We start from the raw sequence: 27,982 nt of genomic DNA on the forward strand, positions 1-27,982 counted from the left end.
CCCCATACCCATACACATACATCCACACACGCACATACACCTCCCACACCCATACACATACACCCCCCACACACATACACCTTCCACACCCATACACATACACCCACACGCACATATACACCCACACACACACATATACATCCTCCCCACACACATATACATCCTCCCCACACACACATACACCCCCACACACATACACCCCCACACACATACACCCCACACAATACACCCCACACACATACACCATAACCTCCCCACACACAGAATAATGAAAAGTTTATCCCATAGATGCTGAGAGCAGAATGAAATAGAGGCTGAGGAGAGCTGGGAGAGGACAATGGGAAGAGGGGGTCGACAGGTATAGAGGAGAAGTGAGTTCTCAATTATAAGTATGTGCTGGATGGTAAGGAAGGAAGGAAGAAAAAAAGAAACGAGAAGAAAAGATTTGGAATATTATATGTGTTTGAGAAAATAGATGTGTGTATGATGATCCAAACATTACATAATGTATATATTTTCAAAGCATCGCATAGTGCTCCATAAATACATTTTAAATGTGCCCATTATTTTCAAAAGCACATTTCTGTCGCTAGATGAGTCCCATCAGTCAGACATCTGGTTCGTGATGAATGACTCACATCACATGGCCATTTGTGTCTCATGTGTATCTCAGTCTTTGCCAAAAACTGGTTTTCCAAAGGAAAAGGGGCAATATTTTTCTCTTAATGGTTTCCGACATTCCTGCCTACAAAGGGTTCTATTTATAGCACAGCATTGTCATTCATCACCCAACCCAGTACATAACTGAGCGAGAATAAAAGAACAGCTTGAGAAAATGGAGAAATGCAAGCTTCACTTGAAAAACAGGAAACGCAGCAACCCTGTCTGCGTGACACATCTGTTGCTTTGGACCGTCAGCACCTGGGTGGGCTTGCTGAAGAGCCTTGTCCTGAAAACTGGTGGTCGGGAGAAATTAGTCAGCGGGTCTGAATGCCACAAGTGCTGCACTTGTGGTTCCTGGAACCCAGCGGGACCAATGAAGCTTTGTACAGGCAATGCAGCCTGACATGCTCCACATACCTGAGCACCAAGGAAATTAGGTGTGGTTTACCTTTAGCCTGTGACACAGGCGAGCCTTACTGTGCCATCTGGGGTGTGTGTGTCTGTGTGACTGTATTACCAAGTCCAGTCAGCATGATGTTTCCTGTGGGACATGAAAATAATGAAAATTCTTATGGATTGATCATAATAGGGCTTGAAGTTCATGTGACCCTGAGGGAAAAGGGCACAGGTATACACAAGTCCCCGTCAGATTAAAGCAAGCTATTTCTGGAAGTCCAATTAACTGATAAAGAGAAGGGTCCATTTTCAGGTTCTCAGATCCACTCCAAGTGCCACAAGCTCTGTTGATTTACCATACAAAGCTTTCACATCTGCAACAACAGCTGGAGAGGGAGTCACCAGGGAGTTAAGATGCCGTAATCTGCAGTCATTCTTCAAGGCCTGACATTTGCACAAGGCAGATGAGCAGGGGGTGCTCCATGGGAATGTCATATGATTTGACAGCCTTCCTGTTCCCATGCGTCCATGCCAGCACCGCTCTCTCTGCAGTGACCTCGGGATGACAATGGAGTTTTCAGTTTACTGTTAGGGAGGTGTTCTAGAGCTCCAGCATGGCGTTTTCCATAGCAACAGTCCCCCAGTTTGGGGCTGAGTAAACAAGCGTGGGTGTTCTGTCACTTGGTTAGTGCGTCTAATTCAAGCTGTGGGGGGAATTCTAACCTTCCCCTGACCTCCACAGTCCCCATGCTGAATGGCAGCCCCCACCCCCTCCGCCGCCCCTGTGCCTTCCACATCCCCAGAGACCCACGCCAGCCAGCAGGTGTCATCTGATGGTTTGTTCAAGTCCAGCTGGACACTGTACGGTGCTGCTTGCTGTTCTGTGTGGGTGGCGCTCTGTGTGGTAGCTACAGTCATAGCAAGCACTCGCTCAAATGAGCTGCTCTGAGGCAAGAGCTTGCTTTTCTCTTTCATTTAAACCCAATTCCATCTAATTTAAATGCAAATACCGAACCAAATGAAAAGTCCCAACTCTCCCTTTTAACAACTTAAATCACTTTTTTCTTGACATACTGAGAGTCTCTCTGATTATCTAGTGTAGATTCTACATGGATAATTCCAAACCTTCTTAATTCGGTTACAGTAACTGAAATTATTTGAAAGTATTTCTAGTACACACTGTCTCTTGGGGTTTAGTTCTCTGGTTCCCTAAACTTTACCCATAGGCATTTTCCTAGGCTCCCATTCTGGGGCACACCAAGGACCCTCATTGGTACTATCAACAGACTTTCCAGTCAACTTTCCAGCCTGCCTGTCATTCCTGTAGTGGGCAGACAGCTCTGGGGAAAGTAGCCTTTGGGTCACTTCCTAAAACTCAGCCCCATAATCCCTCACATCTTATGAGTTTAGGGGCACCTCAGATAAGTTGGCCTACATTACTTGTCTACTGTTGGGAGCAGTGAAACAACTTGTTTTTCTCCTGATCTGAGTGCCTACAGCTGCGCTGAGCACGAGACCTTCAGGAGTTCCTGATGGCAGGAGAGTGGTTTCTGGTGGGTTTGACTGGGGCGTGCCTATCTCTACATAATCTGCCCCTGAACACAATAAAGGGGGCATTCTTGGGGCTTTGGTATCAGTGTTAAAAGGTCTGCATGTTGGTCTGTCTCTGCATGTGTATTCTCAACCTCCAGCCCCCTTGCCTGAAGCTCGCGAACTGGTTAATAGCACACAGAGCCCAGACACGGGGGGCACGGTGCGCAGCAGTCTACGACAACATCAGCGCTTCCATTTCTTTGGCCGGGTGTCCAGAGGTACAGCTTTACAAACTCTCCGTCTCTGCTCATTCCCAGACATTTCCTGCTTGTGGGAGGAGGGGGCTTTAAGGGGTTCACGCCCTCCTGAGGGTGGAGAACCCTTTAACATCTCTGACTTGCACTGGATGCCCCTCTGTCAGCGCGCTCTAGGTTTTGATTCTCCAGGCTGTTAAGCCATAATTCAATTCCAACAGGATCACCAAAGCCCTTGAGGCTGCCCAGCCTCCTAGATTCAGTTCTGTCTTGGGGATTTAGGTTCAGTACACTGTGACCTCCGGCAGGTTTGAAAACGAGGCCTCTCTTTCCTTTTCGCGCACTATTCATGACTCTGGTGTCTCCATGGGAAGCTTTGCTGCATAAAGTAAAGCAAGTCCCTGCCAGAGCTTCCTCTGAGTTAGTCGGTTTGTGTCCGTGATGCCCAGATCACGGAGTGCCCTGAAAAACCAACAAGGAGACTGGATCCTAGATGTAAAAGTAAACTTTTATTCAAGTTCAAATTTGGATTCTCGTGTGTCCAACGCATTGCCAATGCATTGGTGTGATCAGAGAGTCTCAAGCTCACCTGGGGTGGGGTGTGAGGTATTTCTAAGGTTCAGGACCTCTGATTGGCTGACATTTGTCTTAGGGGTGCCCTGGTGAAAGGGGATGGGTATGTGCTGGGCTAAGGGATATCAGGTGATCCCATTTACAATGGTTGGAACTTTAGGCTTCTCCTTTGGAATGTTAAGTACTCTTCCCCCCACCCTGTGATCTGTTCCTGGGTGGTCCAATCTGGAACTCAGGCCCCTATTGAGCTTGTCATGACTAGGTCCTACATTCTCCCCTTCACAAGTACCGAGCCGCTTTTATAAGGCTAAGATTTTACATTACATTTCTGTCAGATTTAGCTTTAAAAATGATTTTGAATTGAAGCTCTTTTTAGTGAAACATAAAATATTTATATGATTCAGTTTATCCAAATAGCTTAAGCTTAGCAAAGCTGGGAAAGAGAAGGAGGCTAGACGTAAATGTTTAAGCCTGAATAGACCTTGAGTGCGGAAAGACATTTCTAAGCCACTGGTTGTCAACTTTTTTAATGCTTTGACCTTTTAATATAGTTCCCCATTACAGTTTTTCCCGTTATTTTACAGCTGGAGTTTTGTTATGACTCTTAATGTAAGCATCTGACATGCAGGTGGTCCTAGGCTACCCCTGTAAAAGGTTTGTTATTAGCCCCCCAAAGGGCTGAGACTCGGTGGGCTGAACTGCTCCAGGCCCTTTGTCGGACAGCTTAGGTTGCTGTCCTGCTGCATCACAAGAAAGTAACTCCCCAGTTAATTCCAGTTAGCATTTGGTGCCTGTGGCTGTGACCCTAATTTTTAGCCTTTTCTGTTAAGTACAAATATTAACAATATAAAGCATTTTATAAGCACAAATGTCCCATAGCCTTATAAATTTAAGTATTTTAAAAACTGTTCTTAAAATTTAAATCTCACTGGAAGGTGGTGGCACAAGCCTTTAATCCCAGCACTTGGAGGCAGAAGCAGGTGAATCTCCATGGGTTTGAGGCCAGCCTGGTCTACAGAGCGAGTTCCAGGACAGGCTCCAAAGCTACACAGAGAAACCCTTTATTTTAAAAAAAATTAAATCTCTTAAATGTCTTCCTGTAGTATCAAGAACCTTTTTTTTTTTATCGAAGTATCTTTTTTTTTTTCTTTTTGAGCGGCCTGGATCCCCCTTTGACTCACTCCCGGCAGTGTGTACACAGCCTGCCTTTTAGATCTCAGCCTGCTCCACTTCACTGTACCCGGTGCTTCTGGTGACTGTCACCTGGCACTGGCACTTCTAAAACTCCTAAGGTCCATCCGTGTGACTGGACTCTGTTTGGGACTCTAGTCCTGCCATACATTTGTAGACCTCAGCTGTTCCCTCTGATCCCTTCATGTCTTTCTTTATAATCATTGTCACCTGGGTGACGTTAAACTACAAAGTTCAGCTGCCAGAGCAAGGTATATTTCTGTATACAAAAGCTTTGAGGTGCAGATTTAATATTTTAATTATTTTCTATAAACCCTGTGTTTAGGACAGGACATGAATTACCATATGAAAATCTACCTTGGAGATCTGTTGTCTCCTGGTCAGGCTCATCTCACGTGGTTGTCTCTAATCCAGATGATGGAGAAATCCTGTGACAGCCATCTTTTCTTTAACTCCAGCAGAATGGCAACACCTGAGTAAAGAATGGTGGCAATCCAAACTGGAATCATGTCCTGTGTGTCCTTTACAACTACCCATGTACAGATTTTTAATCACCAATTTCCAGTGTCACTGGCTTTAATTTTTAGCTAGCTTTGTTTTAATTTTAAAAGATTTTTAACCATATCTAATCAAATAAACTTAGGAATTTTAAAGTAGAGAGTGTTCACATAAACCATCTCTAAATTGTTTGGTTGTTTTCTGTGTTGGCGCTGTGTCAGGGGCTCAGACAAACACAGCGACATAGAGAAAACTTCTAAATAAGTGTGCTGGGTTTAGCGAAGGAAGAGCCAGCTTTTTAATAAGAACAGCATAAGACAGTTTTAATGTCATCTATAGCAAAAGATATCTGAGCTCCTGCTAACCCGAATCCAGTGACCAGAGCTCAGAGACAAACTCTCAGTCATGATCATAAATGTAACCACAGCAGTAGGTGGTGACTGGCTGCTGTGAGCAGAAATATCCAAACCATTCTTGTTTCAGCTCCATGCCTGCAGCAAAACTTACAGAACACCAGAAAACACAGACAAAACTTTCCAACAAAATAAGCATACCCATCCTGATTGACAGGCAGGTGGACAGTACCCCTCCCACTGATCTCCTCAAAGGACATGTGCTGGAACGAAGCAGGCTTGGGGAAATGTTGCTCACTCACTGGTTGCCTGTGTGCCTATATCTCATGCATGGGATGTGTGCATATTTTATGACTGAAGCGGAATGTGCAGGGAGGGACGAAACTGAGATCGGAGTCATCTGCCCCTATGTCTTTAGAGCAACCTAGGCCTCATCCACCTTGGAAGCACAAGGCCACATTAACAGTCACACCTAAATGGCACTACTTCCTGCCCACCTGTGTGCCACTTCCTGCGCACATCAGGACCTCAGCCTCTTAAATCCTACTCTCAGGTGTTTTGGGAATTCTTCAAGGAAACCTTGATGGCACGGCCATGGTCCAAGCTAAGAGCATATTGTTCCCGTGGCTACCCGTCCCCAGGGTGGACAACAAAGGATACCCAGGAGTCCGCCTCTGGCCAGAACTGTACAGTGTGCCATCTGCAACGTTTTCTATACAACTTAGTCATGCTTCATTCACGCTGGTGTTGACCATCAGCACAGCTGCTGACCCGACTACCCCAGCCTAGCCCACTGTCAGTGAAATTTCCCTATGCAGTGGCCAGTGTGGACAGGCAGAATTTGGGGGAGGGGCCAGTGGGTGGGAATTATACCTTCTGATCATTTCTGCATGGATCTCTTGTTGGCACCAGGGAAGTTTTGAAGCTGGTTAATCCCCCTGGTCAGCTCCCTGTCCTCCCCTTCTTCCTGGGGATAGTGGCTCTCATCGCTACCTTTGCTCAGTACCCAAGATCTCTGCGCCCACAGGGAGGCATCCATGACATCACTGACGAGCAAGAAGTACATTCTGAGGTTCCCGGCCCTGGAGACCCTGATGCTGGATGACAACAAACTGTCCAATCCCAGCTGCTTTGCCAGCCTGGCTGGGCTCAGGAGGTAATGTCACAGCCCCCCTCTGCACCATCCCCAACCCAGTGGGGCTCACACCCTGAGTGCTGCATGGGGCAAAATCCCAGCTCCACCAGAGGTCTCTGCTGTGTGGCCTTGGGCAAGGCAATTCTCTCTCTGAGCTTTGCCTGGCAGAGAAAGGCAGCATCAGGAAGGTTATTTCTGGTCGTGTGTAGGATTAGCCACCACCCAGGGTAGAAAACCCTGACCCTGAAAAAGAAGACAAGTCACCTACATACACACACACACACACACACACACACACACAAAACCACACATAGAGAACTTTATCTGCCAAGTTCTGCTTGGAATTTAGTTACTATTTACTGAGTTCTCCTGTGCCCAGCTGTTTACATACTGTCTCATTTAGTCTTCACTAGAGCTTTAAAGATTAATAAACCTCATCCCCATTATGAGGTAAGGCCATCGGGCCACAGAGAAGGTAAGTGCCCCCCATCTCAAGGTTACACAACAGGTGTCCATGTCCAAGCCTGAATCCATCTTGCTCAGTAATACCCCAGAGGTGGTATCACTGATGTGATTCTGAATTTACTTTCCTTAATTGAAGACTGAAGAAATTGAGCCTGGACCAAAACAAGATTTTCCGGATCCCGTACCTACAACAGGTTCAGCTCGGTGATGGAGCATCAGGGGACTGGGTTACAGAGGGGCCGAATGCGCAGAAAGAGCTACAGCCCCAGACGTGGATATTTGAGACCCCGGATGAGCAGCCAAATTATACTGTACTGCCCATGAAGAAGGACGTTGACCGCACAGGTGAGCCATGTCCTTGGGTCCCGATGCTTGCTCCATCAGGGAATGGGCTTCTGGGAGTTGGTTCTGGGAGCCCCTGTACTGTAAATGAACGGCTTAGACTTCCTAACCATTTCTGTCAGGTGAGGTGCTCTCCAACTCCAACTAAAAGTGGATAATTCTTGTAAAAATTCTCATATATTAAGAAACTCAGGAGTCGGGAAAGCCTGAGCAGCATCCATGTCTTCAAGGGCTCTGGGCCTTTCTACCCTCCTTGGGCACTGGCTTGCTGATTCCTATGAGGTTCTCAGGATGGCTCCCCAGTTCCTAGGGTCACGTCCACATGGCATCCTCCTGAGACAGAAAGGAAAGACACATGCCCACGCTGTCTAGGGTATAGAGGGCACACGTCTGGGTTGGACATCCTGTGTTCCTCTGCATCTGCCACCTGTTTACCCATCACTCACATCACAATCCAGAACATTCCCTCCACCTAGAGTAACCTCCCTTGTCCAGTTTGAAGTTCATGTGTGGAACTGCACAGCTTGGACTTGGTGCCGTTTCACTCAGTGTTGTCATTGGGTTAATATTACTGCACACATCTTTCCCTTGCTCCTATTTACTCCGCACACCATGATTTATTTCCTTTTTACTGATGAGATGTACTTAGTGGGAGGCTGTGAACTGCTGTGAGCACCCTCTCATCATTTGATGGGCACATGCCCCCACTTCCTTGGGGATATGCCCAGGAGAGAACTTGCCTGTTACACATCTCCAAGTCTGTTGAGCATTTCCAGACACTGTGAGCATTTGCCAGTGTGGCTGTCCCAGCGTTTGCGTCCACTCTGCTGTGTGTGATTCGCAGCTACTCTATAACATCATCAATGCTTGAAAGTTGAGGTTAGCTGTCCTGCTGGGTAGGTAGTGGTATCGCATGGTGGTTTCATTCCCATCTCAGATAATTAGTGATGTTGTTGTCTGTTTGTGTTATCAATTCAGTGTTTCTTTGGGAAATACTCGACTTCTACCTGTTTTTAAGTTGGAGTGCATATCTTTTTCTTTATTTGCCAGATTCTTTATAACTGTGGACACAAATCCTTTAAAAATGTTACAGAAATCTCCTACTGGGTAGTTTGTTTTCTTCCTCCTGCTGTTTTTCCTCTTCCTCCTGTTCTGTCACTGCTGGGATCAAGGTCGGAGGCTCACAAATGCTCAGCTAGCCCTCTACCAACTAGCTACAACTCCCAGGCCATGTTCATGCTAATGGCATTTGATGGACAGAAGTCCTTTCAATTAAATCTGATTCATCATTATTTTATGTCATTGTTTTTCTATCCTGTTTTAAGACTTTGGAGCCTCTCTCAAGACTATGGAGAAGCTCGAGTGCTCAAATGTTGGTCAATGATCTGCCTAAGGTTTTCATACATGGTGTAAGGCGGAGTCAGCGTCTGCGTGCTTGCATGTATGTGCTTTGTGACCCAGCACCATTAACTGGAAGACCTGTGCTCCCCACTGAGTAGGGAGACACTGTCGGGTGACAGTGTGTGTGTCACTGTAGCTTCCAAAAGTCATTCTTCCTGACAGCTCTCAGATGTCTCACTTCCTCCTGGTAACTACACACATGGGGTGGGGGTGGGGCTGACTGCAGCCAGACCTGAGCTTGGTCTTGCCACTGGCCTGACCAAGTGTTTTTTGAGAGAGGGTTTCTCTGTGTAGCTTTGGAGCTTATCCTGGAACTCGCTCTGTAGACCAGGCTGGCCTTGAACTCACAGAGATCCACAGGCCTCTGCTTCCCAAGTGCTGAGATTAAAGGTGTGCACCACCACCTGGCTGCAAATATATTTTTAACACAGTCTCCCTGCCATACCCTGCTACCCTTCCACACTGAAACAGTTCCATAAATGAAAGCACTGTAGCTTCATAACTAGGTTAGCTGCTCAGGAGTGAAGTTCTTGAGGTCCGTTGTGCCCAACAACTCCTGGCATCACTAAAGGTCCCAACGTTTCCACCTAGATTTAGGAATTGTCCATTTCCAACAGGGTCCCACTGGGATTTGTTTGGAAGTGCACTGACTATATAGGTCAGGGTGGAAATAATGTCTTCCAGAATAGTATAAGAACACAGCCTATCGGTTTTCAAGGGTGTTCTGTCTACATGGTACTTCTGTACACCCCATGCATGCAGTGCCCAAAGGGACCAGAAGAGGGCATTGGTTCCCATGGGCCTGGAGCTACACAAGATTGTGAGCTGCCATGTGGGTGCTGGGAATTGAACCCAGGTCCTTTGGAAGAGCAGCCAGTGCTCTTAATCACTGAGCCATCTCTCCAGCCTGATTCCAGGGTCTTCTAAAACTCCTCCCAGGAGTGTTCTGTTGTTGCCAAGGCTAAGACCATGCACATCTATCATTAACTATGTTCCTAGATTTTTGATCTCTTTTTATGCTATCAATGGTGTTGATTTTTATATTTCAGTCCCATCATTTATTGCTAGTACACAGACATATTAAACTCCTATCACCAACAACATTTCCAAGTTTATTTCTCTCTTCCAGCCACTTGCAGGCTCTCCTGAATTCTTTGTGTCCATGGTGGCAGCATCTATAAATGATGCCCTATATGTGTGTTCTTTTTTTTTTAATATTTATTTATTTACTATGTATACAATATTCTGTCTGTATGTCTGCAGGCCAGAAGAGGGCACCAAACATCATTACAGATGGTTGTGAGCCACCATGTGGTTGCCGGGAATTGAGCTCAGGACCTTTGGAAGAGCAGGCAATGCTCTTAACCACTGAGTCATCTCTCCAGCCCCATGTGTGTTCTTTTCTTGTCGTAATAGTTCTTAGCACCTTCTTATCACCTTATTGGCTGACCCAAACAGTATGGTGTTGAATAGAAGTGATGATGTGAATTTTTCTTCCCAACCTTAGGAGAAAAGTGTTCAGTATTTCTAAAGTATATTAGCTGCATATATTTTATAGACACTTTATATCAAATTTAATGAAATCTGCATGTATTCCTAGTTTGCTGAGAGGTCTTTTTTCCCCCTGTGAATTAGTGTTGAATTTTATTTATTTATTTATTTTTATTGAAAAGATTTCCGCCTCCTCCCTGCCTCCCATTTCCCTCCCCTCCCCCCACTTCTCTCCCCCTCCCCCCACTTCTCTCCCCCTCCCTCTCCAGTCCAAAGAGCAGTCAGGGTTCCCTCCCCTCCATCCAGGTCTAGGAAGGTGAGCATCCAAACAGGCTAGGCTCCCACAAAGCCAGTGCCATTGTCCTTGGTTTCTCATCAGCCCTCATTGTCTGCCATGTTCAGAGAGTCCATGCTTTTTCAGTCCCAGTCCAGCTGGCCTTGGTGAGCTCCCAATAGATCAGCCCCACTGTCTCAGTGGGTGGGTGCACCCCTCGCGGTCCTGACTTCTTTGCTCATGTTCTCCCTCCTTCTGCTCCTCATTTGGACCTTGGGAGCTCAGTCCGGTGCTCCAATGTGGGTCTCTGTCTCTATCTCCATCCACTGCCAGATGAAGGTTCTATGGTGATATGCAAGATATTCATCAGTATGGCTATAGGATAGGGCCATTTCAGGTTCCCTCTCCTCAGCTGCCCAAGGAACTAACTGGGGACATCTCCCTGGACACCTGGGAGCCCCTCTAGAGTCAAGTCTCTTGCCAACCCTAAGATGGCTCCCTTAATGAGGATATATACTTCCCTGCTTCCATATCCACCCTTCCTTTATCCCAATCATCCCATTCTCCCAAGCTCCCCCCATCCTCCCCTTCTTACTTTTCTCTCCCCATTTCCCCTTACCCCCATCCCACCCCACCCCCAAGTTCTCAATTTTTGCCCAGCAATCTTGTCTACTTCCAATATCCAGGAGGATGACTATATGTTTTTCTTTGGGTTCACCTTCTTATTTAGCTTCTCTAGGATCACAAATTATAGGCTCAATGTCCTTTATTTATGGCTAGAAACCAATTATGAGTGAGTACATCCCATGCTCATCTTTTTGGGTCTGGGTTACCTCACTCAGGATAGTGTTTTCTATTTCCATCCATTTGCATGCAAAATTCAAGATGTCATTGTTTTTTACCTCTGAGTAGTACTCTAATATGTATATATTCCACACTTTCTTCATCCATTCTTCCATTGAAGGTCATCTAGGTTGTTTCCAGGTTCTGGCTATTACAAACAGTGCTGCTATGAACATAGTTGAACAAATGCTTTTGTAATATGATAGGGTATCTCTTGGGTATATTCCCAAGAGTTTGCTGGGTCCTGGAGTAGGTTGATCCCGAATTTCCTGAGAAACTGCCACACTGATTTCCAAAGTGGTTGCACAAGTTTGCTGGAGAGGTTGTGGAGTAAGGGGTACACTCATCCATTGCTGGTGGGAATTTTATTTATTTTTTTAAAAAAACATCTGTTGGGCTGGAGAGATGGCTCAGTGATTAAGAGCACTGCCTGCTCTTCCAAGGTCCTGAGTTCAATTCCCGGCAACCACGTGGTGGCTCACAACCATCTGTAATGAGGTCTGGTGCCCTCTTCTGGCCTGCAGACATACACGCAGACAGAATATTGTTTACATAATAAATAAACAAATAAATATGAAAAATTAAAATAAATTAAAAAATCTGTTGAGCTGGTAATTACATGGATTGATTTTTGGTAGTGGGAAGGTGAAAAAAATTTGGGACAGGGTCTCTCACCATGTAGCTCTGGCTGATCACGGAAATCTGCCTGCCTCTGTCTCTCCAGTACTGGGATTAGAGACATGCACTGCCAACCTCTACAATAGATTGATGGGGTGGGGATACCACATTTCTTTATTTGAAGGGGTAAGATAACTCTGGATGGACTTTATCAGTGTTGAGTCAGTCTTGCACTCCCTGGGCAAGACCCCTGCCCCTCGGCCGTGATGGTCCAGGAGGTGACTAGCATATGCCTTCCTCCGTGGCGATTCCTGTGAGGACTGGCGATCAGAGCTGTGATTGCCTCATGAGCTCAGGGTGTGCCGCGACCCTCTGAGATCAGTGGGTGTTCTCACCAACCTTTCCTCTGTCTTTTGTCATTTCAGAGGTTGTGTTCTCATCTTACCCTGGATTTTCAACCTCAGAGGTAGGAGGAACTGCTGCTTCACGTTTGTGTTTGTTTGCTCCCTGTCCGTGTAGGGATGAACCCATGGCCTTCCACAGACAGAGTGGGTGTCGTCCCACTTCCAGTCTCACCTGGGTTCCTGCTCCCCAACACGGTGAAAGGTCCTATAGTTGTAACAGATCCACAAGAGACATTTCTCTAGGTCACACTAAGTGAACAAGTCTTTGCTGAGCACCTATTGAGGTTCAGTCCTATGCTGACCACTGGGCACGTGGCGAGGGAACTGACTGACCAGGCCCTGACCTCATCGTTCCACAGGCTTGCCCCTCTCTTGCCTTCATACACTGTTTAGCAGAGAGTAGTGACAAAAGCTATCTCAGGTTATAAAATTGAGCCTGCCACCAGGAGGGAACTCAGAAGAGCCTTCTCACAAAGGCCTCAAAAAGTAGATTTCCTGCTGGCTATACTGCTGCCCAGATCTGAGCCTCGCTGTCAAAGGTGTACCATTTGATTTTGTCAACAGAGAAGACTGGTTTTAATCTCAGGGCAGAGCTCACTAACCAGGTTCATGGAGAGGATACTTGTAGACTAAATATTGATGCCTCCATTTGCAGCAAGGTGTGCATATCTATATCCAGCCAATCATACCCTTGAGAGATGAGCTACCTCCGCACAGATACAACTGTGTCAGAAACTGTACCGGTTAACTGTGGTTGCACAACAAAACTACTGACCACTGACTGACTTCAGTTCAGCTGATTACTTCCCAGAATTACTGGAGCTAGCAAGATGGTTCTGCTGGTGTTGCAGGCCAGCTGGCAGCTGAGCTTCAAAGGATGTAGTGTGCCCTGGCCTTTCCACATTGTCTTTACACCGTGGTCTCAACAGGGCAGTTTCAGGTCTCAAGAGAGCAAGCAAGCACAGAAGAGTGTGAAATTCCAACGGTCACATTGGCCACATTCTTTTGTCACAGCAAACTAGAGGGCAGGATGACAACAGTGTTAACACTAACCAGCCCAGAGCTTAAGATCAAGTTTAGGGGTAGAGTTCCTAAGAAAACTGCCCTCACTCTAGGTGCCAGTCATGAAGGAAGAAGACAGTAAGATGTCCACACTGTGACTGACGAGCTATAAACTTGGGAGTCCCCACAACCCTCTCCTCTGAGGTTCAGTACTTTGTAGAACTCAGAGAACTTGAGAAAGGATCAAACAACCGCAGTGGTGATAGAAAGGACAAAAAATGAGGCCAGCAGAATGAGAAGGCTCCTAAGGTGCAAAACGTGTGTACCTACCCCAGGGAACCTGGCATCCCGCCCTCCTGGCAGGTAAGTCAATGTACTTACCCACCAGGAAGCTCTCCTGAGCCTCAGCTTGCAGCTTTGGTAGAGCATCTTCTCAGATGCGTGTTTGAGCTCAGAGCCCGACACTCCACCTGGGTCTGATCCACATCCCACTAGCCAAATGGAAATGTGGTTCAAGGAACCTTGGTAACAGACAGGCCATCACTGAGGAAACCCTGGTAACAGACAGGCATCACTTAGGAAACACCCAGGGCTTTAGAAGCTCAATGCCAGGAGTCTGGGACAGAAACCAGATAAATGTTTTGCCAAAAGGCAGCCAGCATACTTTTAGAAATATAGAAATGGCAGCTGCCCATTTGGGTGGGGCAGTGTCAAGGGTCACATTGCAAAAGGACATTCATATTGGATGGAAGAGCCTGTGACCAGGGATGTTCCTTGGAAATGACAGTTGACAGGATTGTCAGTGCTTTACAGTTCAGTACCTGAGAAACCAGAAGGTGAACTGGAGGTAGAGATGTCATGGGTCTCCTCTCTGTGAAAATCAGATGCATGCCCCTCTAGGAGAGGGTCAGTCATGCCCTCAGTACTCTGAGCCTGGTTCTCTGGGTTTCCTGGTCTGTGCTCTACCCTGACTCTCCCTTTTTGCTTACCCAGTCTTGCTCCAATTCCGACCCTGCAGGGGTCCTAACAGGCCAGATGGTTGCCACCTACTTTCTCAAGAGTTCAGGGAGACAAGTGGTGGCCAAGGAAGAAAATAATTTATTACGCAGTGTGACCACTCTGAGAGGGAACGGGAACCAGTGACTAACTCTTGTCCTGGGGTACTGAGAAGAGCCCAGGCTATGTAGGGGTAGAACAAGACTGTGTGGTGGGCACTAAGTATACACAGTCCTTCAGCCTTGGTCCATCTCTGTGTGACCCATCCATCATTTCAGGTCTGGTTCTGGATGTAGTCTCTCAGGAAAGTATTGCTTGTGGGTGGTGGGGTTCAGTCATGCGATGACTGTTCCCACTCAAGGGGCAGCCTCCACTGCCTTATGGGATAATTGCTTCTCCCTCTCTTCCCATGGTGGGGGTGATCTGCCTGCAGTCTGCATCTAGAATCTTGAACATGTCTTAATTACTCTTATCTTGTGTCTTCTGCCTTGAAGGATGATGGCGACCCCTTAAATGTGTATGTGTGGACTTGAGCAGGGATATGACCAAAAGTTGAGAGTTGCACAGAGATAGCTGTAGGCCTCTAAGGAGTCAGAGGCAGCCCTTCAATCCCTGTCACAGGGAGCTGAATAGTAGAGATTTCTGTTGCTGTCATTGTACTCTGCTCTCTCAGATTGCAGGGGTGACATGGACCAGAGGAATCATTATTGCTCATTTCTGTTTTACCTCATGCTGGCCTGCCTTATTTGTGTGGCTTTACCAGTTGGCTCAGAAGGACATGAAATAATTTGTCCCCAAGTTGTTGTTCCACACATCCACCTATGGAACAAAGGATGGTAGAATGATTACATCAAGATCATACAGCAGTTAGTGACTCTTGGTTCATGTTAGCCCAATTAATCTTACCCTTGTCATGTCCTTTGAATCCATGCAATTCATGGAACGTAAGTGTTTGGCATGGTTAATCCATCAGTTCCGTTTTCATGCTTGATCCTACGTTGGCCCTGAGGCACTCCAGGCTGTAGGGAGCCCAGGAACTACAGTTTGCTACAGAGAGTTGCATTGGTATGGATCTTGCTCTATTGATATAAATCTTAGGTCAATTTTGGTATTTGTATATTTCTGCTCTTAAAGTATTGTGTTTGTGCAGCTCATTTAAAATGTAATGTATAATTAAGAAATACAGGTTAATATAGAGTTAATATAATAGTCAAGCTTATAGCCATGTTAGATTTTCTAGATGTACAGAGATGTATTTCAGATGGATAGACATTCTTCAAGCCTTTTAAACACTACAGAATATGGCATTTAAAATGTTTTAAGAACTTAGGACTTTTCATGACAATGAGACACATCTGCTCCTGGCAGCACCAATAACTTCAAGAGTATGATGGACATCAAAGAGGCTCCTCATGGAGTTTGTTAGCCATTTGAGCAAGAAACTGCTCTTGCCTGGACTGCTTGACTGAACATGCAGGACCCACAGAGAAATGACTGCTGAACTTGCTTAAAGGTGAGACAATCTTTCAGGGTTTCTGCTTAATGGAAGAATCTGCCTGACATCCAACAAGACACAGAAGAAAGTGACTGAGAAACTCCCAATATAGGTGGAATAGTCTTTGAAATTCCCTGCTTCATGGAAAAGTCTGCTGGATACTATGGGCCAGTAGGCTGAAGATGGATGTCCCAATGGTACAGAAGAACTTCGGGTGACTGTCCAGGCAGTCAAATGTCTCTGTCAATTCTAGAATTTTTGGAAGTTGCTTACAATGCTCTTCCTGTTAACTTAGGTAATATTATATCCTTCTGGAGTCTTTGATGGAATTAAATAGTTATAATGATAGTTTCTTTAGTTATGATAAAATATAAAGTAGATATATTATAAGTATAATTCTTGCTTGATATCTGTTTTGTTATATGTAATTTACTATGTTAAATTTAAAACCTTCCTTTTCATTTAGACAGAAAAGGGGAGGTGATGTGGGTTTTCCCTCTGTATGCTGTGATTACCATTGATTAATAAAGAAGCTGCTTTCAGGCTTATAGCAGGGCTAGGCGGGGCGGGGGGGGACTAAACTGAATTCTGGGAGAAAGAAGGCGGAGTCAGGGAGATGCCATGTATTCACTGCCAGGGACAGATGCACCAGAACCTTGCCAGTAAGCCACAGCGATGTGGCGATGCACAAATTAATAGAAATGGGTTAAGATATGAGTAAGCCAGAAACATGCTTAAGCTATTGGCCAAAAGGTATTGCAAATAATATAGTTTCTGTGTGATTATTTTGGGGCTGAGCAATGAACAAGCTGAGTGGCCTCTGCCAACAACAGGTGGTCTAGATGAAGAGGCATCCTGTCATCAGGCTGAGCCTGGCTCTGGTCACTGGGTCTTAGTTGTTGCTCTATGCTGAATGAGAACTGGGGGCTAAGGGCCTAGGGGTTAGGAGTTTTCCCCACTCAGTCCCCTCCTGCCCTCCCTCTTCTAGCCAAGACAACTGATTGATCGACTGATTGGTTGCCTTTATCAGTGTAAATACCTCCTCTACCTTCGGGGAAATTTCAGCTGAGTTGCACAGAAGGGCTAGCCAGAGCCAAGTTGCCTCACCGCTGGAGGAAGGGCAGGAGCCTCTTTTTTTTACAACATTCCTGTTATCTTCTGTGTCCCCAGGGAACTTGAAATTGGAACTTTGGCCCCTGGAGAATTAGCTCGTGTGACCTTAGAGAATGTGGAGTCAGAATTCTGGCCTTTATGACCCCAAATGTCCCTTTGGCCAGACTCACAAAGAGGTCTTTTCACTGCACCCAATAGAAAGGGCATTTGACTGCTGCCAGCCTCAGCTTCTTTTTTCTTTTTCAAATCATTGTGACACTTTGACTCTCACTTTTTTCCTTCTAAGACAGCCAAGATATGTTCACTTCCTCCCATATTTGAGATTCTTCCTGTGAAGTCACTGAAAGCAAGGAACCAGACGCTGGCCCCACCTTTCCCAGAGCTAAGATACCTTAGCCTGGCCTACAACAAGGTAACCGCTTTTGATGTTTCCTTGGGGCATGGATGGGAGGAAGGGATGTGAAGTCCAGCAATTTCTTCCCTGCATAGTGTGGCTCTGGTTATCAAGGCAGGGAAGGCTATTTGGCACTTGCCATGTACTGGCCTTTGTGCTAGACACGGGGTACACGTTTGAAGACCTCCAGACTAGGGCTGGAGCTTGGTTGATAGAGTACACTCGACATGTGTTAAACCCAGGGTTTCGGTGCCCAGTGTGGCATATAAAGTAGGTGTGGTGGCACATCCCTGTGATCCTGCCACACGGCAGGTGGATCAAGGTCAGCTGCCTGGTGAGTTTGAGGTTAGCCTGAGCAAGAGAGACTGTGTAAAAGAAAAAGTCATGGGCCTTCAGAGCTTGTCAGCTGAGAGACTGACACCGGACAGGCAGTCACAATGTCAGCATGGTTGGTGCTATGAGGAATACACAGCACCGTGAAGCAGTGTATGATTACCGGGTCTGACCCCATGTTTGGCCAAGGAAAATTGGTGTCTGAACTTAGATCTGAGTCATCGAGTTTCATCAGGTGAAGGGGTTGGGGGAACACAACAGATTGAAAAGTCCATGTGTCTGACTTCGGCTGTTTCCTCTCTATGTATAGACCCTTGGCTGTTTTCTTGTTGGAGAACAAATGCAAGCGCTCATGCACACTACACGTGTCCATCTGCTGAGCTACACCCAGCCCGTGTTTTTCGTTCACCTAACGTATTTATTTTCCCTGTGGTTTTGTCTTTGACTTGTGGGTTCCGTGGGCATCAGTCTATGTCTCTACCCTTGCACTTGTGGCCTATGTCTCTGTGCTAAAGCGCATCCCTTTCAGACTACAGGCTGTGAGAGTGGTTTTCTGCTGCTCCCGTCTGCAGCTCTCAGTCTTCCCCCAGGTCCCTGCATCTCTGGCTGATCCCCTTAGCTTCTCTGCTTCCTAGCAGACTACTGTTGCTTGTTCCTTGGCACTTGCCAGCCCAAGATGGGCTCCAACCCCAGCCTTGGGCAGCACTGTGGTCCTGTCTCTCCAAGACAGCAGTTCTCGTGGTCCTACCGTGCTGCCCCCATGGCAGCAGATCTCTACTGTGCAGGACCCAGGTGCTTTTTCTACTCCACCTCAGGAGTAGCAAGTGCTCCCTTTCCCAGATGCCAGGTTTGGGGGTTGGCTGTTCTTTCTGGGCAGCAGGGAACCTCTCCTGCAAGGGCAGCTCTTCTCCCCCAGGCACGTTACACGTGGTGCTGTCCCACGACGAAGCTTTCTGTGGTCTTATCACATACCATAGCCACATCCTCAGGAGCCTCACTGCCTTGCTCTGACCACAGTTTGATTTTAACAATTCATTGCAGTCTTTAGTTAATTAGTCCTTAAAGCACACGCAGCCCTGGCAAAGACCACAGGTGAGCCAGAGTTTTCTGCCAGCTTCACAACAGTTGGGACGTGGCTTGCCTGGCTTGTTCTTGTTGGGGTGGGGTAGTGCTCCTGTGTCCTGACCATGATTTCTGTATGACAGTTAACTCCTGGCACTGTGGCCCCCTCGTCAGTTGCCTGGTACGAGTGTTATGTTGTGTGTTACTTACACACGTATCCTTAGCATCCAGAATAACACGATGCACAGTGCGCACTAAGACTTCATGAATGCTGCTCGCAGCACACCACAGACACAGATACATGTTTCAAAACCAGTGTTTGGTTTACCAGAGGTACAAGCTTTAAAAACCAATTCTGCCTCCAAACAGAAAAGTTCTCTTCCCTAGATGTTCACTTAGAAGTGTTGTGTCAAAAGCAAAACAGTCATTTTAACTCAAACTTTAACCAGTATTTAATAGCTCATAGATTTGTTATATTGGGTTGGACAGAAATTGGAGGCTATCACTGAAACCTGACTGTGCCCCTGAAGTCATCTGACTCACCCCGTAGGGAGCAGCTAGCCTGGGATCAGATTCTGCCTGCCAATCAGCTAGCCCTGAGTCCATGCCTTTCAGCTAGGGCTTGGCATCACCCAGGGCAACCACATGCCCTGGGTGCCACTCAGCTTCCTTCGTATTTTAATTATAAACAGGATCTTATATCTTGACTGAGTTAATTTACATATCCCATTGTAGTGCTTGCCTCTCCCTTTGCCGTCCTGGGCCACCATCACACACACCACAGGCAAGCCTGGAGACTGCTGAGCCTCCTTCTCTGGGCTCTAGCGCACAGGCCCACAAGTTTTTTGGTAACGTGTTTTCAGCGTGGTAGGCATGCATTCTGCCACTGAGCCTCATCCCCAAACCCAGCATTTTTTTTTTTTTAAATAAAGGCCAGATGATAGATCAGTCTGTTGTTGCCCCTTAGCTCTGCAGAGGTGATATGAGTACAAGCAAGATGGTGATCTATTGAAACTGAGTGAGCCAGTGGCTTGCTGCAGCCTCTGGACTGAGTGGCCTTCATATTTTCAGGTACATTCAACAAGGATAGCGTTTCATGATGTGTTAAAATTATATGGAATTAAATTTGCTCATGGATTGTCCAGGGCTGAGTCAGGAGCAGAGACTGTGTCCCAGCTCTTACTGCCTGGCTCTTCACATGAACTTTAGTGGCCTGCAATCTCGAGAACCAAGTGCTGGGATAGCTGGATGACCAGCCATGAGAAGGCATTTACTCCAGTGCAGTCCAGTGAGGATCCAGTAGCCATCTAAAGAGTCTGTCTTTCCCCTGCCACCCTTGTTCCTCTGTGTCCCTGTGTCCAACTGCACTCTGGGCTCCTCTGAAACGCACCGCTGTCCCCATGTTCTAGCTACTCTGCTTAACAATGCTTGTGTGAATTTTGTCATGCAGTCTGGCCTGACCACTTACAGGCCAAGTGCGCAGGAGCACTATAGCCCCTGGCCCCAGCCAGTCCTGAGATGTCCAGCCATGATATGGTGTCCCTTGCCGTGGCTCAGCTTCATTCTATTTGATAAGTGGGTCCCTGCCCTCTGGTGCTCTTCACCTGATCCATTGGTGCGTAGGGCAATGGAAAGAAGTGCCAAGGAGTGTTGCTGACGGAATGCTGGGGTTTGCAGATTTGCCATGAGGAAGACCATCTGCATCCACAGCCAGTGCCGTCTGTGCCAACCCTCAAGGCTCTTTGAGACAAATGCTTCTGATTATTTGGCCACCAATATCCTTCATACTCTGGATATGTTCAGTGTGGATAAGAGAGAGATTTCTAACTCTTAAAGATGCAGCAGTGAGGGCTGGAGAGCACCTACAGCTCAAAACCAACTGTAATTCAGTTCAGAGAGATCCGACACCCTCTTGCCTCTGAGGTCACTGTATACATGTGTCACACAGGCATACACGCAGGCAAAGCTCTCATATAATAAAGCAGTGGTAACAGAATCTTTAGGCAAGAGTACCTGAGCAGGCAGTGGTGCAGGGATAAGGCATGGCCTCCTGTCCATCATTCTCACATCTGTCCTGCAGCCATCCTTACCTGGGTGGGGAGCACTGACTAACATGTCTCCTGCCCTTGTTCCAGATCGCAAAGGAGGATGCTGTCCTGCCAGCAGCTCTCTTCCCCTCTCTCTGTGAGCTTGTCTTCCACAACAACCCTCTGGTAGCGCATACGCGAGGTATGGCAGCCACGGATCTGTCCCCCAACCCAGCGCTCAGTGTTAGCCCTGGAACCCTCACTCTCGCCTTAGAAGCTAAGGTGGGGATGGAGCAGGCCAAGGAGGGGAGGGGGTTGTCTGCCTGGAGAGGGGAGCACAGCAGCCACAGCAAACAGGCACTAACCTCAAGAACTTTGGTGGAAATAAAAGTTCACAGTGGCTATGGTCTGCTCAAGGTAACTCAAGAGGGAAAAAAAACTGGGCATTTTGAATTCTCTCACCCTTATTCAAGTTCTCCGGGTTTTAAGGCAGAGGTTGGGATCATGTATGAGTCGAAGCAGAGGTCCTCATAGTCTGTGTATTCATAGCTTCAGTATCATTGGTGGCCTGTTGTTTTTACTGTGAGGGCTGGGTTGTTAATTTCGTCTATTATGTACAAGACTCGTAAGGAAGGTAGGGCAATTAGAATCAGGATTACGGCGGGTAAGATGGTTCAGATAGTCTCTACTTCTTGGGTGTCTATAGTGCTAGTATGAGTAAGTTTTGTTGTCAGTATGAGAGTAATGCTATATAGTACTAAAGAGCTAATTAGAAACACGATTATAAGTGTATGGTCATGAAAATTTATTAATTCTTCTATAATAGGTGAAGAAGCATCTTGTAAGCCTAGTTGGAATGGGTAAGCCATATAAGATATATAGAGTTTAGTCTATAATTTAACTTTGACAAAGTTATGTAATTTATTTACTAATATCTCATTGAGAAAGACATAGAGGCTATGGTGCTGGCTTGAAACCAGTTTTAGGGGTTCGAATCCTTCCTTTCTTATTTTACTTTAATGAAGGTTGGCTCTTCAAATGTATGATATGGTGGGGGACAACCGTGAAGTCATTCTAAATTTGTGGAAGCGTGTTCCACATTAAGCACTTCTCGTTTAGAAGCAAAGGCTTCTCAAATTATGAAAATTATAATTAGAACTGCTGTTAGTGAGATAAAGGATCCTATAGATGAGACTGTATTTCATGTTGTGTAAGCATCTGGGTAGTCGGAATAACGTTGTGGTATGCCTAATAGACCAAGGAAATGTTGTGGGAAAAATGTCATGTTTACCCCTATGAATATAATGGTGAAGTGGGTCTTAGCTCACATATCATCTAGTGTGTACCCTGTAAATAGTGGGAATCAGTGTACAAATTCGGCCATAATAGCAAATACAGCACCTATGGAAAGAACATAGTGGAAGTGAGCAACTACATAATATGTGTCGTGAAGGACAATGTCTAGGGAAGAGTTGGATAACACAATACCTGTCAGCCCTCCTACTGTGAATAGGAAAATAAATCCTAGCACTCATAGTATTGCAGGGGATCATTTGATATTACCCCCATAAAGGGTTGCTAATCAGCTAAAGACTTTTACTCCTGTTGGGATGGCAATAATTATTGTGGCCGATGTAAAGTAAGCTCATGTGTCTACGTCAAGTCCTACTGTGAACATATGGTGGGCTCAGACGATAAATCCTAGGAACCCGATAGATATTATAGCTCAGACCATACCCATGTATCCGAATGGTTCTTTTTTACCTGAGTAGTAGGTTACGATATGGGAGATGATGCCAAAGCCAGGGAGAATAAGAATATATACCTCTGGGTGCCCAAAAAATCAGAACAGGTGTTGATAGAGGATGGGGTCGCCCCCTCCAGTTGTGTCGAAGAAAGTGGTATTTAGATTACGGTCTGTAAGAAGTTTTGTAATTCCTGCGGCTAGAACAGGGAGGGAGAGGAGTAGGACAGCAGTGATTAGGACTGATCAGATGAATAAGGCGGTTTGATATTGTGTTATAGCTGGTGGTTTCATATTGATGATTGTAGTAATGAAGTTAATTGCCCCAAGAATTGAGAACACACCTGCTAAGTGTAGTGAAAAATTGGTTAGGTCAACTGACGCCCCAGCATGTGCTAAATTGCCGGCTAATGGAGGGTAAACAGTTCAGCCTGTTCCTGCTCCGGCCTCTACTATTGATGATTCCAGTAAGAGGAGAAATGATGGGGGTAAAAGTCAGAAACTTATATTTATTCGGGGGAATGCTATATCTGGTGCTCCAATTATAAGTGGGACAAGTCAGTTGCCGAAGCCACCAATTATCATTAGTATAACTATGAAGAAGATTATTACGAATGCGTGGGCTGTGACAATTACGTTATAGATTTGGTCATCGCCTAATAGGGCGCCTGGTTGACCAAGCTCTGCTCGAATTAGGATGCTAAGGGCTGTCCCTACTATCCCTGCTCAGGCCCCAAATAATAGGTACAGGGTTCCGATGTCCTTATGATTGGTAGAGAATAATCAGCAGTTAATGAACATAGGTAAAATGGCTGAGTAAAGCATTAGACTGTAAATCTAAGCACAGAGGATAAAGCCTCTCTTTACCAAGCCTTAAGGTGATAATCACATGGAATTACAAATTCGAAGGTGTAGAGAACTGATTCTACTAAGGCTTCTCCCGCCCCCTTTTCTGATAGGCGGGAGAAGTAGATTGAAGCCAGATTAGGGTGTTTAGCTGTTAACTAAAAGTTTATAGGTTTGAGTCCTATCAATCTAGTAGAGGATTTAGCTTAATTAAAGCAATTGATTTGCACTCATTAGATGTAAGATGTAGTCTTGCAGTCCTTATCAGAAGTTAAACTTTGTGGGTTTGCTTAGGGCTTTGAAGGCTCTTGGACTAACTACCCTAAACTTCTGCTATAGAAGTAAGGGAGACAGGGGAAGCATCAGTGTGCTAATGATTATTATTGGTGATAGCATGTTGTTGCTTTTTGTATGGTCTTGGTGAATATATATTTTGGAGTTGTTATTGCTTGGGAAGGTGGTTAGTGAGGTTGAATAAATTAGTCGTGTGTAAAAGAATAGATTGATTAGGGCGGCTATTGCTATTAATGTGGCTAAAGATAAGTTATTGTGTTTTATTAGTTCAGTGATGATAGCTCATTTAGGTAGAAATCCTGTGAGCGGTGGCAGTCCTCCTGTTGATAATAAAATTAATGAGATTATAGGTAGGGCTACTGGTATTTTATTTCATATAAGTGACATGGAAGTGATTGACGTAAATGAGTGGGCGTGGAAGATAAGAAATATGGGGACAGTTATAATGATGTAGATTAGGAGATTTAGGGTTGTTAGTGATGGGTTGTATGGTAAAATAGAGACTATTCAGCCTATGTGGGTGATGAATGAGTAGGCTAGGATTTTTCGTGTTTGTGTCTGGTTAAGTCCGTTTCATGCTCCAATTAATACTGAAATAATGGCTGATAAAATCAGTAGATTAGGGTTAATTAGTTCATAGAATTGGAATAGGATGGATAATGGGGCGATTTTTTGTCATGTAAGAAGAATGAGTCCTACGTTAAGTTTGATACCCTGTGTGACTTCTGGAAGTCATGAGTGAAAGGGGGCTAAGCCTAGCTTGATTGCTAGGGAGATAAAAGTTATTGTTATGATTGTGTTGTTGGTTTCGGGTTGGAATGTCCATAGGCCTGGCTGTTTGATGTTTATAAGGATAGAGAAAGGAGGAGGATTATTGAGGCGGTTGCTTGTGTGAGGAAATATTTAGTCGCTGCTTCAGTGGAGCGTGGGTTGGAATTGTTGATTATAAGTGGAATAAGGGCTAGCAAGTTTATCTCTGGTCCAATTCATATGACAAATAGATTGGAGCTCAATATGGTAATTATTGGCCCTGTTACAATAGTTAAATAAATAATTGTAAATGTAATTGGATTAATTAGTACGGGAAGGGTTTAAACCAACATTTTCGGGGTATGGGCCCGATAGCTCTATTAGCTGACCTTACTTTTAGAACGGGGTGTAATGGGTAGCACGGAGAATTTTGGATTCTCAAGGATAGGTTCAACTCCTATTGTTCTAGAAATAAGAGGGTTTAAACCTATAATTTATTCTATCAAAGTAATTCTTTTTTCAGACATATTTCTAGGTGTATGGTGGAATACTTGCTATGAAGATTGGGGTGGAGATATGTCATATGCAGAAAGCTAGAGTTAAGGGTAGGAAGTTTTTTCATAGGAGGTGCATTAGTTGGTCGTATTGGAATCGTGGGTAGGAGGCTCGGATTCATAGGAAAAGGGCTGTTAATATTATGGTTTTTAGTATGAAGTTTATGGTGTAAAGTTCTGGGTTAGTAAAATCATGGAATGGGCCTATAAATACAATTGTTGAAAGGGCATTCATTAGGATAATATTTATGTACTTGGCTATGAAAAATAGGGCGAAAGGTCCGGCGGCATACTCTACATTGAACCCCGAAACTAATTCTGATTCTCCTTCTGTTAGGTCGAATGGGGCTCGGTTTGTTTCTGCTAGAGTTGAGATAAATCATATTATGGCCAAGGGTCAGGCTGGGACTAGGAGCCATAATGGTTCTTGTGTGTAGATAAGGGATTGGATTGAGAAAGACCCATTTATTAAAAGGACAGATAAGAGGATAATTTGCTATTGTTACTTCATATGAAATTGTTTGTGCCACTGCTCGCAGGGCCCCGAACATTGAGTATTTGGAGTTGGATGCTCAGCCTGATCATAGGATGGAGTACACTGAAAGGCTTGATGTGGCTAAAATAAATAGGATCCCCAGGTTTAGGTTAACTAGGGGATGTGGTACGGGGACTGGAATTCATAGGCTTAGGGCTAGTGATAGAGATAATGTTGGGGCAATAATAAATAGGGTTGTAGAAGTAGCTAGGGGGCGTAGGGGTTCTTTAATGAATAGTTTTATAGCATCTGCAAATGGTTGAAGAACTCCGTAGGGTCCTACGATGTTTGGGCCTTTTCGTAGTTGTATATAGCCTAGGATTTTTCGTTCGACTAAGGTAAGAAATGCTATGGCAATTAGCTCTATAAGCTGCACCCTGGTTGCAGAGCAGGGCTCTGTGGTCCCATTTCCAGTTCTATCTGGAGTTGGCACAGCTGCAGAGCTAGCTTTGCCAGCATTCTGAATGCAGTTCTGCTGCAGTGCTCACCATCTTCTGGCCCTCTACCAGCCGGAGGTCTGCTCCAGCCCTGGGTCTGCTGGAACACCTTGCTACACTGTCACCTCAGCCTCTGGGTGTCACTTTCCTTGCTTATGGACTAGGAATAACTAGGGTTGAAAAGAGAAGTACAATTACATTAACACATACAAAGTAATATGAACACACAGCCAACTGTCAATCATCTTGTTTTCCTCCACAACACCAGGGATCCCACCACTGCTAAAGAGCTTCCTCCAGGAGCGTCTGGGCATCCGCTTAGTGCGGAGGAAACTGGTAAAAGCGAAACACCATATTCTGATACCTCGGAAGGAATCACGAAAGGTAAGTCTTCCAACAGGACCCTGACCCGGGGAAGGTGGAGCCTGTTTTAACATGCGCACTGGCTTGGGTATGAGAACACCCCTCCCCAGCCAAAACTGGAACCTGGAACTTCTCTCTCCATTGACTCCTGTGCCTTCCTTTCTTGTTAGACAGAGCTAGAGGCAGGGGTGTTAAGACGGAGAGTCCTCAAGAAGAAGAGGGAGAATGAAGAGCCTTGGATGTCACTAAGTCAGTGATCCCCTAATTTTATAGAAAAACTAGGGCCAGCGAAGAAGTGGGGGAGAAATCAGCCTTGAAGTTAGGACCCCTCACTATCTACAGCTGTCTGAACTTGACTAGAGTTTTGATCTGAGTGGCTGGTATCTCAGCTCTGGGCCTCACAGAGCTGCTTAAAGGGAAGGAGCCATGAAACTACACTGACCTTAGTCACACAAGGCCCTGGTGCACGCAACAGCTCTGTGTGGCCAGAACTAGATACACAGCCCATCGTAGGCAGGCTGGATTCTCTCACTCCGAGTGGGCTCTTAGATTCACCTCTGGGGACCTTGTTGGTAATTAACATCTCTTGATCTAAAGGAGTTTCAGGAAATCTGTGAAGAGTGCCTGTCTGCTAACACAGACACATCTGTCCCTTGCCACCTCATCTGTGGCAGCTTCAGTTAATGAAGCTCTTAAGCCCCCAGAGGAGCAGAGCAAGGGTTAAAGCCAGAAATAGACGACATTCTTAGGGTTTCTGTGGCATGCTCTGAGAATCTACCACCTCCCTGTGCATCTACCATCTGGGGCGGGGGGGGGGGGGGGAGGATGTTAGTGAGCTTGATGCTGGGTACATGCCTGTCTCTTACATCGTCCATGGCTGGTACTCCACGGGGCACTCACACCTCTGTCCTCACTCTTCTCCCAAGAAAACAGGCTCAGAGAGGTGCACCAGCTCACGAGATACAAGTTAGCGTTGGGTTAAGGGTGTCCCTTGCCCTTCCTCCTGTTTTTAAGGTTCTGAGTAATCTGAGTATCAGCTGTGAACAACAAAGCACTGGGGTACATCTAGGCACACACAGAACTTGGCCCTAGAACATGGCTTAGGCCTGACACCAGCTGAGACAGCAGCCTGTCTGCAGTGTGCCAAGAAGGGGAGCTACACATGCAGGCCAGTTCTAGGACTTTTCTCCTCAACTCGCTGGACAAAGGCATGGGCAGGAGGAAAACTGAAGAATTTTTCCTGTGAGCACACAAGAGGCAGCTATACCAGCCTAGCCCCCAGGGCAGGGGGTCAGCCCCCAGTGAGGCAGGAATGAAGACCATCAGTTCACCCTGTGGAAGAGGGAAGGGGTGGGGAGTAGTCTGCCCTGTTCACAAGGAATCCACGTGCTCCTAAGTACAGTGCCCAGCAGTCAGTCTGTAAACCTAGACAACAAGGCATGGACAGCCTCCTCCCTCTTTCCGCTCCCCCTTCCCCTACACAGGAAGACAGTGCAGGAAAGACGGTAACTGGCCCTGCCAGCTAAGTAATTCCACAGCTCCTGAGAAACACGGCTTAGGGAAACGGCCACCCCATCCCTGTAGAAATCCCTGAGGAGAGAGA

The 27,982-nt window shown here is 46.0% G+C and overlaps 1 protein-coding gene and 1 long non-coding RNA gene across 2 annotated transcripts in view; one reads left to right on the plus strand and one right to left on the minus strand.

The window, feature by feature from the left end:
- Positions 1-27,982, plus strand: part of LOC121458889 (X-ray radiation resistance-associated protein 1) — a 70,688-nt gene that overhangs the window by 38,695 nt on the left and 4,011 nt on the right. Inside the window, exons 9-14 of the mRNA XM_041668252.1 lie at positions 6,489-6,617; positions 7,198-7,406; positions 12,456-12,496; positions 17,327-17,452; positions 20,965-21,058; positions 26,285-26,400. Of these exons, the coding sequence (XP_041524186.1) occupies positions 6,489-6,617; positions 7,198-7,406; positions 12,456-12,496; positions 17,327-17,452; positions 20,965-21,058; positions 26,285-26,400 (715 nt within the window). The remainder of the gene's footprint in view (positions 1-6,488; positions 6,618-7,197; positions 7,407-12,455; positions 12,497-17,326; positions 17,453-20,964; positions 21,059-26,284; positions 26,401-27,982) is intronic.
- Positions 1,144-27,982, minus strand: part of LOC121458891 — a 30,058-nt gene continuing 3,219 nt past the window's right edge. The window contains exons 2-3 of the long non-coding RNA XR_005975884.1: positions 4,968-5,082; positions 1,144-1,204 (exon numbers count right to left, since the gene is read on the minus strand). This is a non-coding gene — a long non-coding RNA (uncharacterized LOC121458891). The remainder of the gene's footprint in view (positions 1,205-4,967; positions 5,083-27,982) is intronic.

This window comes from Microtus oregoni, unplaced genomic scaffold, assembly GCF_018167655.1.
Source record: "Microtus oregoni isolate MIOR12 unplaced genomic scaffold, Mior012 000018F_ref0000195, whole genome shotgun sequence".
Lineage (NCBI taxonomy): Eukaryota > Metazoa > Chordata > Mammalia > Rodentia > Cricetidae > Microtus > Microtus oregoni.